Genomic DNA, 14,926 nt, shown 5'->3' with positions numbered 1-14,926 from the left:
TGGGCGGATCACGAGGTCAGGAGATTGAGACCATCCTGGCTAACACGGTGAAACCCCGTCTCTACTAAAAAATACAAAAAACTAGCCGGACAAGGTGTTGGGCACCTGTAGTCCCAGCTACTTGGGAGGCTGAGGCAGGAGAATAGCGTAAACCCGGGAGGTAGAGCTTGCAGTGAGCTGAGATCCGGCCACTGCACCCCAGCCTGGACAACAGAGTGAGACTCTGTCTCAAAAAAAAATAAAAGGTCATGTTTATCAGAAGTAAATGATGTTGGGGAAAAGTTGCTATATTATTCCAAAATAGGATACAGAACTACCTATAAATTGAAATTTTATTAATATATTTACATAGGTGCTTAATATAGAAGTGGCTGGAAAGAAATAGATCAAAAGATAACAAATTGTCTCTTGATAGAATTTCGAGTGATTAAAATATTTACTGTATTTTTTACTTCCCACAATTACTATGTTATAATGTGGAAAATAAGTTTAATAAATAGTCCAATAATTTTCAAACTTTTAACAGTTAATACAACTCCCCCTTTAAAAAAAATTCTTAAATGGAACCCCAAATTATAAAATTCAAAAGCTGCTCTACTTAAAGTAGGGAAGGGCAATCTGAAGCCCCATTCAGTTGGCTTCTTGGCTGTGTCCTAAGCTCTAAAGGACCCCAGCATTGGGAACCCACTGCAGTTGTGTGAATTGGTAATGACAAAGGCATGACCGTATTTTTGGCTTTTTTAGTACTGGGGACAAGGGAAAGGGCATTAGGAGAAGAGACTGGGGTTTTGAACTTTGATATTGGGAAAATGGTACCAAATTAGGAAAGTTTTATCAAAGAGGTGGTTATAGATAAAACTTGGAAGTGGACTGGTATTCAAGTGCAAATTTCCATATAACAGGTGGAGATACTACTGAATCTTGGGAAATACAGGGAATGGGAGTGGGGATAGCATAGGGAAAGATCAGAGAATGACTGTAAATACAACCTTGGTAACTATTCTACCTTTAGAGGAGAAAGGAGGAGTCACGAATTGACAGGAGGAGGAACAGTCAAAACAGAAGGGAAGCTGTTTCACTTGTCACAAAATAAAAGAACACCTTCAAATATACACAATGGAATTTTCTAAGTAGTGGGAAAGGTTGCTTTATTTTGAAATTAAGGGCCAGGCGCGGTGGCTCACGCCTGTAATCCCAGCACTTTGGGAGGCCGAGATGGGCGGATCACGAGGTCAGAAGATCGAGACCATCCTGGCTAACACGGTGAAACCCTGTCTCTACTAAAAATACAAAAATTAGCCGGGCGCGGTGGCGGGCGCCTGTAGCCCCAGCCACACAGGAGGCTGAGGCAGGAGAATGGTGTGAACCCGGGAGGCGGAGCTTGCAGTGAGTGGAGATTGCGCCACCGCACTCCAGCCTGGGCAACAGAGCGAGACTCCGTCTCAAAAAAAAAAAAAAAAAAAAAAAGAAAGAAATTAAGGAGGTTAGGAAATGAAGGCACTTCAAATTTTCTTTGCTTATATGTCATTAAATATTGCTAAATGCCACCTAAATTTTCTACATTTCACAAAACCCTTTTTCTTAAAGAATGTTATGTGAAAAATATTAACTAATGTTGCTAAATTTGAGGAAAATCGTTTGCCTCAATCATGTTTGTGGTTCTGATGTGATTGACTCTAAATTTACTTTTTCTATTTGTGAAATCTTGGCCCTCCAAAGGAGGCCTCTTATCCAATGATCAAAATATATCTTACTTTCTCTTTTTATAGAAAAGTTTCTTTTGATGCTACAATCAGTAAAGAGGGCATTTGCTATTGATTCTAGTCATCCCTGGCTTCATGAGTGTATGATTCGTCTCTTTAGTACTGGTATGTTTTTGTTTTCCATTACTTAAGTATTTGATACAGTGGTTGATAGTGATGGTATAAGTGGTCTGTACAAGTTTATCATAAACCAAATGATTTTAAAGCTGTCGCATATTAAATTAGCTAAGGGAAAAGCAGAGCTGTTTTCTTTATGATGAATGTTTTTATTTTAAGGATACAAGTATTACCTGATTTTGACATAGAATTATTCAGTCCAGATATTTGAGAATCATCTTTGTTTCTGTTTCTAAAAAGTTACATGTAAGTTGAAATTTTGAACCATATTTCGTTATGTAAAACTTCTTAGTAAATTGTTTTAAAATTGAAGAATCTCTTTGAAATGGACTGTTTTCCCCTTATTTATCTGTATTGTAGATCTGAATTTGCATGAATTATATTTTCTTAGCACAATCCAAGTCATAAACCTTTTTGTTACTTTAAAACAATTATCTGTGTCTTCAAATATTTTGGCAATCAGATCAATTAGTTTTATATTAGTTTTACTGTAAAGTAGAACTACAGAATTTTAGACCCTGAATGGTAGAATGTTACAGTAATTGTCTCTCATTTCACAGTGGGAAAAATCTGAGACCTTAAAAGATGACTTATTCTAGGTGTCATAGATAGAAAGTAACACAACAGTGACTACAGCCCACATCTTCATATTGTTTTTTCTACTGTAAAAACTGTAAATTTATAATAAAGTACTCCTGTAGTCAGGTCGTATTGTTATTGTTTGGATTTTTAAGTGACTGGTGGGGGAGAAATAGAACCTTTAACAGAATAATCTATAGAATTTGGAAATAATATTAACTATCTCATTGCCAACTCCATACATTTAAAACTGAGGAAATTAAATCAGGCATCCCAATCACCAAAAAAATGCTAAATTATCCCAATTTAGAACATCATTTTGGCCAGGTGCAGTGGCTCACACCTGTAATCCCAGCATTTTGGGAGGTTGAGGTGGGCGGATCACTTGAGGTCAGGAGTTCGAGGCCAGTCTGGCCAACATAGCGAACCCCCGTCTCTACCAAAAAATACAAAAATTAGCCAGCCATGGTGGCACATGCCTGTAGTCCCAGCTGTTCAGGAGGATGAGGCAGGAGAATCGCTTGAACCTTCGAGGCGGAGGTGGCAGTGAGCTGAGATCACGCTACTGCACTCCAGCCTGGGCAACAGAGTGAGACTCCGTCTCAAAAACAAAAAACAAACAAACAAAAAAAAACATCGTTTTGACTTTCAAGAAAGATTAGACTTAAATTATACTTACACTTGTCCAAAAACTAATTTGTGTTACAAAAACTGAATTGTAGAAGTATTTTTCCTCAATTTTAAAAAATTATGAAAGTAATAATATAACCATATTATAGAAAGTAAAAGAGAGAATTGCTGTATTTAGTAGTTTGTTTCTCTTTAGTTTTTTTTGGGGAGGGGAGTATAAAAAATAACTTTGCAATCATGGGTCAGAAAATTAAGGATATAAATAATAGTTTAAATTTATTCTCAGTTAAGATGGAGTATATGTAAAGTATTTTCAAAATGAAGCATTTTCAAAAATAACATACACATTGTTATATACTTTATACATGTTTTCCTGAAAGGTAGTAAAATAACCTAAATCCTTTTGAGTTAGATACTTTCTTTGGAAATACAAATGTAAAGTGACGTATTTAAATGTATTTGCTTATAATCAGTATGTAGATTGATTAACATGAGTGTTTTCTTTCAACAGTTGGTTTCTGAAAATTAAAATACACATGGGCATAGAATGATTAATAGTTAGAACTACTGAGTATCTATACTGGCTATTCCCATTGCTCTATGTGTTCAGCTGAAATCATCACTTTACAAAGTGATCTAATTTTGACTGACTTTAGGCAATGAAATTAGGTTGTGATTATTTGCAGTGGTAAAGAGCTGTCTCTTAAAGGCCTTTAAGAAGTTGGGTAGACCGCTTCATTGCCTTTTTCGAAAATAAAGGCATATGTGAAAATACAGATATCCAAATAGTAGCATATTTGTTATACCCCAAGGGTTTCTTTAACTAAAATATTTGGTACTTTAAAAAAATATTTAATTTAGAAGTAAATTTTCAGGAATACATTTGTCATGTTAAGATACACTGTTGTAACTGCTTCTTTACAAAGAAACCCTCACAGACACCTTTCTGGAGAGTATGGAGGAAAACAGTGCCTCCACACCTATTTCATCAGTTGTGGAAACTTTGCTGAATGAATGTGGATTTTAGCATGGTTACTGGCACCCTCCAAATCTCTAGAATATGTTGGTTTAAAACAATGTTATTACTAAATGCCACATGCAATTATTTACCATATAGGAGCACTGTCTTTGTCTTATTATGAGAATGATTTAATACCCTTTGAAAGTTTTTTTATGATTTTAAATTTTAAAGTTTTAGGACTTAAAACAATTAAATTATATTTCTGGTCAGTGCTAAGTAAAAGATAGGCGCTTATATATTCTATTTGTCTTATTATTTTCTTAAATGTTTATATTCTCCTAAGTGCTTTTAAAATTAGCACTGGCTGCATTGATCTACAGTGAAACTTAGGTCTTAAACTCATTTTTCTTTTATCTGCACAGTTTTTTTTATACTTATGTATCTCTCCTCCAACCTTCTTTAATAATCTAATTTATTGTTTATTATTTAAACCTTGTTTAATACTTATTAAATTATTAATTAAATTTTTTATTTTTTTAAGCTTTGTTTAATTTTCTCATTTATTTTGCCATTTTGAGTTGTAATCACTTACTAGGTTGTGCTGTAACCTAGTAGTGAACAGTCATTACCTCACACAAAATAAGAACATTTTCTACCCAAATTATTGACAATGCTAGCTAGCCTGAGAACCCTGCACAGTCCCTTTTGCTAAGAATCAGCCACCTTTTCATTGTGTGTTTTAACCATTGGTGCTTGCTTAATTTATTCGTTCTGTTAATAAGCTAATAGCATGAACCAAACATTCCAGTTTAAGATGTCAAAAGACCTAAATCAAAAGTGCCTTAGAAAAGGTTTTATTCCTCTTTTCGCCCATCAGTTATTTTCCTTGATTCCCAAGACTTATTACTCTTTCGTGGAAGGTAATTGAGTTAGTAGGGGATTTTATACTTTCCTGAGGCCTTGATGTTTTTTGTCAGTTTTATCACATTCAAAGGCTTTTTAGAGTTTTTCTCCCCTGTCCACTAGTCTTTAGCAGTAAATGGACATCTGATAATCTGTGACATTTTCTTAAAGGTACACGTAAAATTTCATTACACAGAATTCCATAGGACATTCTGGGTTTTACTGCAGTAGAATTTTTTTATCCTTTTTGTAATTGATATTTTCCTGGAAGTTACAATTCTAGTTGTCTGGAACTGTAATTTCCAGGAAAATATCCAGAAAAGTTTAGGAGAAAATTAGTAGGCCTCAAACTTTTTGGAATCAGCTATTAGTGAAGTTATTTGCTTCTAATTTTGTAGAGTTTTTTTTTTTTTCCGCAGTTTTAATTTTTCTGGGAGATTGTTTAATCTGATTAAAACAAGTTAAAAAAGATAATGAAAACCATAAAAATCCCTTGCCTATCCCTCTCTTCATCAACTATGATACAAACTATGCAGATACTTTCTACATGTAAAGTATCCTGAAAGCTTTTCAGGCAAACCAACAAGGCCCATGTAAATAATTTTTATTGTACAGAAGATACATACTTTTTGAGATAATTAATGTTCATTGCAGTTGGCTGTAACCTATTTTAATAACTTTGCTTCCTGTTCTCTCTCTATTCCTGCTTCTCCACTGAAAAACAAGTATTGATAAATTGTCAAAACCAAGTTGAAAGTACAGCCATAAGTTAAGCTGAAGTATTTCACTATAGCTCATTTACTTGAACCACCCAGTTTTATAGAATAATAGAAGAAATGCTATTTAACCAACAAAGAGCATGTCAGTGAATTATTCAACTAATAATTATGCATAGAATATTTCACTTAGAAGATGTTTCCTACTGAGTTCATTATATTTTTTAAACTTAGATTAATGATCCATTGGCAGGATAGTGGGTCATTACCAGCACTCAAAAACCCAAAATCGAAATAGAATAGTGTAGAAAAAATCAGCATATGTTACGCACAGTAAGTGTTCTGTGAGACTTTTGCTTCACATAAGGTATGGATATGGAATATGTATTTGTCTCAGTACAAATACCCGACTGAAGTGAAAATTTGAAAGCCATCACCATAGTTCCCAGCCATAAGGAAAATCTACTTAATGTTTTCACACTATGATAAAAATAGTAACTATGATTTATTGACTACACCCCTATTACATAATTAGCACTTTTACACAGTAGCTTTTCCTTACTGTAAACCTTTTAGATTAGATATCACCCCAGTTTTATAGAACAAGAAATAGGTTCAGAGAGGTTATGACTTATCCAAGCCTGGATCCATACCCAAGTCTACTAACTTCAAAGCTCCAGACTCTCTATACCAAAATGATAATGAAACAAAGCGTAACTTGGATTCAATCCAGAGGAATTAGGGTCTGCTTTCTCTAAATCCCAAGGCCTGGGAATATGATGACAACAGTGCATTTATTTATTTATTTATTTAGAGACAGAGTCTCACTCTGTCACCCTGGCTGGAATGCAGTAGCATGAGCTTGGCTCACTGCAACCTCCACTTCCCAGGTTCAAGCTGTTCTCCTGCCTCAGCCTCCTGAGTAGCTGAGACCACAGGCGCACACCGCCATGCCAGGCTAATTTTTAATTTTTAGTAGAGATGGGGTTTCGCCATGTTGGCCAGGCTGGTCTCAAACTCCTCATCTCAAGTGATCCACCCGCCTTGGCCTCCCAAAGTGTTGGGATTACAGGCGTGAGCCACCGTGCCCAGCCTATTTATTAACAGGAAAATGCTTTGGTGGTCGTTGGGAGTTTATTATATAGTGATAGCTCAATATACATAGTTTCTGAAATGAAGGTCAATAACATCAACCATATTTTGTTTTGTTTTTAATTGAAACACATGTGCTTTACTTGGGTATAGAGGAAGATAGAAAGGGTGAGGAAAATTTGTTGTCTTCAGCATTACATAGTTGCTGTGATACTATTTACCAGGTAGGTTGTTGCTTTGCAGACCTTAAGGTCGAGGAGGGCAGCTCTAGGGGTTTAGAAGGCTGTGAAACTACATGTTTTTTCATCTACTTTGCTTACAGTTCCTTTTTGGAAATGAATCTTGTGTTAATAAAATTCTTTGAACGCCTTTAGAACACTAGATTGTTCTGCTGACATATATTCTTTTAAATGTATATTGCTGGGCATGATGGCTCATGCCCAACAATCCCAACACTTGGGGAGGCCAAGGCAAACAGATCTCTTGAGCCCAGGAGTTTTGAGACCAGCCTGGGCAACGTGGTGAAACCCCATCTCTACAAAAAAATAGAAAAGTTATCTGGACATGGTAGCTTGCACCTGTGGTTCCAGCTTCTCAGGAGGCTGAGGTGGGCAGATCACTGAAGCGTGGGAGGTTCAGGCTGCAGTGAGGCATGATTGTGCCACTGCACTCCAGCTTAGGTGGCAGTAAAACCTTGTCTGTCTCAATCAATCAGTCGATTTATATAGGTAAGCTCTTTTTGCAAATGTTAAATTATCAGTAGATTGTTTTTGTATATAATTGCCGTGTTTCATTGGCTTCATCATTAAGTAATTTAACTCCTACAGGCCTGGCGTGGTGGTGCACACCTGAAGTCCAAGCTACTTGGGGGGCTGAAGTGGGAGGATTGCATGAGCCTGGAAGGTTGAGGCTACAGTGAGCCATGGTTGTGCCACTGTACTCCAGCCTGGGTGATAGAGCAAGACCCTGTCTCAAACATAAACAAAAACAAACTTTTGTAAACTTTATCAGAGTATTCAACTGCTAAGATTTTATTTTTAATTTATTCAGCAGTGTGTGAAAGTAAAGATTTACCGGATACAGTTAGAACAGTATTAAAACAAGAAATGAATCGTCTTTTTGGAGCAACGAATCCAAAGAATTTTAATGAAACTTTTCTGAAAAGGAATTCTGATTCATTGCCACACAGATTATCAGGTAATCACTTTATTTTATCCTTTCTTAGCCTTCTAAAACAACTTCAGTAATTTTAATGAATCAACAATAATATAAGGTACACATTTTTAGAATGGAAGTGGCAATGTGTATATGTTACATTGTGATCCTATGAAAACAGGCAGCTTAAATAAGCTTCCTAAGCTGGGTACAGTGGCACATACTGGTAGTCCCAGCTACTCAGGAGGCTGAGGCAGAAGGATCACTTGAGCCCAGGAGTTTGAGACCAGTCTGGGCAACATAATGAGACCCTGCTTCAAAGCAAAACAAACACACACACACACACACACACACGCTTTCTATACATTTTTAAATTTCTTACGGCAAAATAATGACTACAGATCAAGGTCAGTAGCCTCTTCTGGTTCAGCATTGGCATTACAAAGAAGCAAGTGTAACTGAACTTGAATGTATATCATAAAATGAAGTAGAGTTTTCTTTAATTTCTTCTTTCATCTTTGGGGTCTTAAAATTCACTCAGATAGGACCATCCTCTTCCATTTCTCATTCTTATGTAGGTATCAGACTTGACAATGCTAAACACCTGAAATTATCTTCACAGTTTGTGAGAAACCTAAGGCAAAGGTCTGTGCCAGTGAGCCAAAATCTGACCTTTATGGGACCACATAGGTAGTACTTTTCAAATACCTGGCTTAAGCCCAGCAGCTTTGTATGTCTTTGTGGAATCCTGAATTCAGCATTTTGGCTCACACTGTCAAGACAGGATAGTCCCCCAACCTCCAAATTATTCTGCTTATTTCAGAAAGAAGACTATCATGGTCCCACCACAAAAAGACAAGTATTACTAGAATGCTTGTGTTTCTTCATAGTCTCCTTTACTGTGCATGTTTTGCATATACATTCTATTTTATTGGGTAGATATACGTGGTATACCTCTATCATTCTCTTACTTTGAATGGTTAAGCTAATCCCCTTAGAATTATTATTTTTTGAATAACAGTGTCTGAAGTAGTTGTTCCCATTCTTCTAATAAAGTGCCACATCCTCTGTGCACATGTATCTTGTTTGCCTTTTATATTTAAATAAGTAGAGGATAAGATGTTGGTTTTACCTTGAAATAAATTTCCCATTTCCCTCTCATTTAGCTGCCAAAATGGTATATTATTTAGATCCTTCTAGTCAGAAGCGAGCTATAGAGTTGGCAACAACACTTGATGAATCTCTCACTAACAGAAACCTCCAGGTAAAGAGTTTTTCATAATCTCTCTGTAAGAATACTGAACTTTTTTCACCAATAGAAATAACTGGTTATTTGTACACACTGTTCTTTAAATCATTATGAACCTGGATCAGAAACAACTTATCTTAAAATTTATTTAGGCTACTTGGTATTCAGTAACTAGTTTCACATCTGTAGCTTGGAATAACTTTTTAAGAAATATGTTTTAATAAAATCATATATATATTCCATAGTCATTTTTGGGTTTCACCTCATATCTGCATTTCTGAGCAAGCAGTGGTCTCAGTGAAGATTCTAACATGTTTAAGATGTATTTCGGCTAGGCGTTGTTGTTCATGGCCTGTAATCCTAGCACTTTGGTAGGCCAAAGTGGGCAGATCACTTGAGCTCATGAGTTCAAGACAAGCCAGGGCAACATAATGAGACCCCATCTCTTAAAAAAAAAATCCGATGTGGTGGCACTGTATTGCCGGCTACTTGGGGGACTGAGATTTGAGGATCACTTGAACCTGAAAGGTTGGAGCTGCAGTGAGCTGTGATTGTGTCGCTGTACTCCAGTATGGACGACAGGGCAAGACCCTTTCTCAAAATAAAGAAAGATGTATTTACTAGGGGCTAAATAAAAATGCTTATTTCGTAACTTGTAATACAATATGAGATTAAGTTAAATAAAAGTTAATATGGGTATATTGTAAAATACTGTAGTTTAAACTAGAAACAAATGGATAGCTACCTCATGTTATAATTTGCCAGATAAACATGTATATGCTGAAAGACAGTTATTAATATATTCATATAATAGCAAATTGAAGGCAGTATCTTTAAGAAAGAAAAGTTAGACTTGTTAGTTGTACCATTTAGATTAGAACCTGGATTTAAAGTTCTAACCTAGGTCCTTTGTAACCTGGATTTAAGTTGCTTTGTAACCTGGCAAAGTTTGTAGGGATTTTTGTATCTGGAAACTAAGTAGCATTTTCTAAGTGAAAATATTAAGAAAGCAAATATGAGAAATGCAAGTCAACATGAATCAACAAAAAAGATAAGAAGCAGACTTACTTAGGGGTTTGGTTGAAAGAATTACTCGTTTTCATGAACTAATTTTTCTTGCAAATAATCATTTCATGTTTGAGACATTCTTTTCTGCTTAGTTATTGGATGTGCCTTAAGATGCTCTTTAATTTGAACACAAGGTTGAATACAGTGTTTGAGTTTGCTGGCTGGTTCCAAGCTTTCAAAAATATTAAAAGGCATACGTGCAGTAATTGATATTGGCATTGTAAATCTAGATGTTTATACCCAGGGCCAGGCTAGGCTGAGGTAAGATTGCTGCCTAAGGTCATTCACATGCTGAGAGTGAGCGCCTTTTTAAATATAGCACCCTGTATACCTTGCTTGCCTCACCATAGTCCCATTCCGGTTTCTACAGTCATCCCTGCTTAGCCTTTTGTATAAATCCTGCAATTCTGGAGAAATGGTTAAATTAGCCCTTGAAGAACATTCTAATAGAATGTATATCCAGGATTAAATAGCTAAATATGTGTATTTATTTCTTATTTTAGAAATCTCTTGCTGTTGAAATGTCTAATAAATTCACAGTAAGAACCTTTTTTTGACCAGTTATAACATGACTTGTTTTCTTTCCTTAGACATGTATGGAGGTATTGGAAGCCTTGTGTGATGGTAGCCTAGGAGACTGTAAAGAAGCTGCTGAAGTTTATAGAGCAAATTGTCATAAGCTTTTTCCTTATGCTTTGGCTTTCATGCCTCCTGGATATGAAGAGGATATGAAGATCACAGTTAATGGAGATAGTTCTGCAGAAGCTGAAGAACTGGCCAATGAAATTTGAACATCACTAAACAAGCAAATGGAATGACTTTGGACCATATCTAGTATATAATATTTTTGTCACGCACCTGCTGCATTGCTCTAACTTACACAGAATGAGAGGAGTAAATGTTCTTGCCTTCAAATAGTGTTTTACGTTTTTTATCCTGCTGAAAAAGTATATATAAAATATCTAACATTACAGGATAGAGGTTCAGTTTCTTAAAAAATTAAAGCTGCTAAAATTGAGTGGTTAAAAAAGATACCTTATCCTATTCCTACCCACCCACCCATGTTTTTAAACTAATTTATATAAAATCTGGAGGCTGTTACAGCTAACAAAGCAGGTGTGTGGCAGAAATATTACTTTAAATTTGTCTTGTGAGATTTTACTATATCTCAGACAGCATAAATGCTGTTTTAGCACTGGATTCTTTCACTGAGCACAAAGAGTTGTTGGGGCTTTAGCATCTGACTGATTTTGTTACGGGGTTGATTCTGACCATAGGAAGTATGCAATGTGAATCACTATTTACAGAGAAACCTACAACAGATGCTTGATGTTGTAGAAACTGGGACATATAGATACCAAGCAAAATTATAAGAAACCTATAAGGTGTTCAGTACGCTTGTGTTTCCAAAATTCACTGTACATGATCAGTTTGGTGTTCTTGTACCACAGTTTTTAACTGAAGGAACCAGTTGTAACAGTCTCAATTTTAACTAAAACTTGAAGAACTAAAACAACAATGCAAACCTTTCAGCATTGTTTGGCCAAACTTGTTAAAACTGTAATGCAAGAACCAAATGCACTGTGATGTGGCACCAACTAATTAGCAAGCATGAATTTTTCACCCAAGAGTGAAAAAAGGAAAATCTACCATGGCTTGAAGTTAAACAGCAGAACTCCTGACTACCATTCTATGACTGATCAAAAGACTAATAGTTAAAAACCTCAGCAGGCCTTGTTCACGATATGCAGAAAAAAAAGTGCTGCAGTTTAGATACCTCTGGAATTTTTCCACAGTGTCACAGGTTTGTAATACTTGAAGCCCTACATTTCTAAGAATATATTTCTTGCTCAGTCGTTTCAGGCAAGCCCAAGACTTTGTAATTTTTAAAGGGCCCAAGATTTTTTTTTTTTTTTTTTCAAATAACAGACCAGCTTCTTTTTCTTGCAGTTACAGATGTAATTTCCTTTTTGTTGTCAAACATAAGGTACCAAATATGATGCAATAAATTGTTTTGAAAAACAGTTGTGTGAATATTTCAACTAATCTGTGTTGGGCTTCTGTGAAATACACAGGTGGAAACAGAGGTGCAAGCCAGAGGCAATGTAATAATGCTGTAAGGCTAGTGCAGATGGGAACTTTTTAGAAGGGGCTAAGTGCTGGTGTCAGGGAAATTCTATAATGAAGTAGAATGCTGCTCCTGCATTAAGATTTCATTGAAGGCAAGGATGGTGGCAGGTACTATGAATGTAACTAATAATTTAAAAGGAAAACTAAAAACTATTTTGATTGGGAAAATGAGCCTTAATTTGTTAAACCTATACACTGAGAACTAGCCTCAGGCTTAATATTCTCATTGCATTTGCAGGATCTGAGCAAATAAGATTAAGTAAAATGAATCAATTGTATATATAATTGACCTTTTTGTGGAACATGTAGTTTATAGAAAGTATACTCTAAAGGGAATTTGCCGAAGACCTTTTACTGACTGAACAGTTGTGCTACAATCAACCTTTCATAGTACATAACCTGCATTCCACATCCCAGTCTAACAGTTCAGTAGTGATGTAAAGAGAAGTACAAACTGAACTCCAGTGCTTTGTTATGTTTTATTAACTGGCCCTGTCTCAGGAACATCTTAACAGATGGCAAAAAAACAAAAACTTTTTTTCAACTCCTATGAGTGGCAACTGAAGTTTTTATTGTTGGGAAAGAACACTAGTCCTACCTCTGCCACTAATGAGGTGTTTGGAGGAGGTACCAGCCATATAATAGGGGGTGTATGTGTGAATTTTGTTTAAACTCTACTGTATATTGAAATGAAATTCATCTATTTGTCTTGACAATGTTCAAATGATGTAGATTGTCTCAGAATGAATATTCATAAGTACTCAGAACTCTTAAGATGCAGATGCCACCCGTGAGGAGCTAAATTCCTAACATGTATATTGTATTCCAACCCAATTTTACTGGAACTATTGAATAAATCTTTTATTTTCTTTCAGGTTTACTTGATAGTGGATACATTGGTGTCAGAGGACCTTGACTGGGTTCATTTTATGTCCAGACATCACCCCTGAAACACTGTACTGTACTATCTTGCTCTGAGTAGTATCAACTGGATCGTCTCTCATTTGCCTCATTCATCCTATTAATTTCAAATGATACTGTGGGGAAAAAACAGGGTTAGAAAAACAAGTGGAAAAAATGGAGTGATGTTGTAATCTAAACAAGTGCCTTATGTTTATTGCTAAGAACTGGTGTTACCAACCCTTTTGAGAAGAAAGGGTCTCTTGACCTGTATTAACATAGGAAAGTAAAGTTCTTTTTGTTTTTCTTTATATTCAGCTACTCTTGTCATTTCTCGTTGAAAAACTAAAATCTAACTAGGTTAGTTTACTCAGCTTTAATTAGATAGTTGAGTCATATATTTTCAACATTTTTCTGTATCTTATTTATTATGCACAAAAATAAAGTGTGATCTCTAATAGCATGGCTAAAGGTAATGCCAATATTAGTGAATAGCTTTGCTGTGGGCTTTATCAGGCCCTTGTTTTTCACAGTGTTGTTTGTATTCCCATGTTGTATTGCTATTAGAGCTGTGAAATGAAAGCTGTGACTTTATGAAGAGATAAAAAAAAAAGTGTGGTCCAGATTCAGGTAGGTTGTGATAAGTTCAGGGAAGTCTTTTGTACAATTTCTAAGAATATTTCAGTTACCATGTATAGTATTTGCGAAAAGCTGTAACATCAAATATTGGACTTTGTTGCAAGATAGGTGTATACTGGTGTCAGATAATTAAAGCCTTAAATTTTGAAATGAATCTTTGAGAATTCAAAGACTGACCTTTCAGATAGAAGGCAGTCTTTCTATTACAGCTCATGCCCCACTTCTTTAAATTATAGACAAAGTTTCAAGATACCATTCTGCTATCATCTAAACTTTGCTGAACTATACTACCAACCTACATTAAAAACAAAGTCCCATGAAATGGCTGTGTTAAACCATAGTGAGCAGAAACTTAAATTTTGTTCTAATTTTGATGGTTGAAAAATTTCAACCTGTAGCAATAAAACATTTTTGGAAAAGATTACTGAATTGCACTTTTACCTTTCAGTATGCAATCTGAGATGGATGTTGAAATTAAAATATTGGTAATGTGCAGGAGGTTCTGGAGAAAATAATGCTGGTATTTTTGTTTTGTTTTGTTTTTGAGACGGAGTTTCGCTCTTGCTGCCCAGGCTGGAGTGCAATGGCGCGATCTCGGCTCACCACAACCTCTGCATCCCAGGTTCAAATGATTCTCCTGCCTCAGCCTCCAGAGTAGCTGGGGCTACAGGCATGCGTCACCATGCCCGGCTAATTTTGTATTTTAAGTAGAGACAAGGTTTCTCCCTGTTGGTCAGGCTGATCTCGAACTCCCGACTTCAGGTGATCCGCCCACCTCGGCTTCCCAAGGTGCTGGGATTACAGGTGTGAGCCATGGCACCCAGCCAATAATGCTGTTTTAATAAATCAGAAGAGTATCTTTTATGTGCCATGTTGGTTATATAGTATATTCAAACCAGCTGCCTCCATCAGGACACACCCCCTCTTTTGTTGTTGATGTTTTGTTATAGAGACGGGATCTCACTATGTTGGCCAGGCTTATTGATTGTGAACTCCTGGCTTCAAGCAATCCTCCCACCTCAGC

The 14,926-nt window shown here is 36.0% G+C and overlaps 1 protein-coding gene across 1 annotated transcript in view; it reads left to right on the top strand.

Moving 5' to 3' along the window:
- Window positions 1-13,576, top strand: part of NAA15 (N(alpha)-acetyltransferase 15, NatA auxiliary subunit) — an 89,855-nt gene extending 76,279 nt beyond the window's left edge. The window contains exons 17-20 of the mRNA XM_011985641.1: window positions 1,770-1,868; window positions 7,812-7,958; window positions 9,083-9,180; window positions 10,824-13,576. Of these exons, the coding sequence (XP_011841031.1) occupies window positions 1,770-1,868; window positions 7,812-7,958; window positions 9,083-9,180; window positions 10,824-11,024 (545 nt within the window). The 3' untranslated portion in view covers window positions 11,025-13,576. The remainder of the gene's footprint in view (window positions 1-1,769; window positions 1,869-7,811; window positions 7,959-9,082; window positions 9,181-10,823) is intronic.
- Window positions 13,577-14,926: the final 1,350 nt, after the last annotated feature.

Source organism: Mandrillus leucophaeus, unplaced genomic scaffold, assembly GCF_000951045.1.
Source record: "Mandrillus leucophaeus isolate KB7577 unplaced genomic scaffold, Mleu.le_1.0 Scaffold289, whole genome shotgun sequence".
Classification (NCBI taxonomy): domain Eukaryota; kingdom Metazoa; phylum Chordata; class Mammalia; order Primates; family Cercopithecidae; genus Mandrillus; species Mandrillus leucophaeus.
This window is presented reverse-complemented; position numbering and strand designations above follow the sequence as displayed.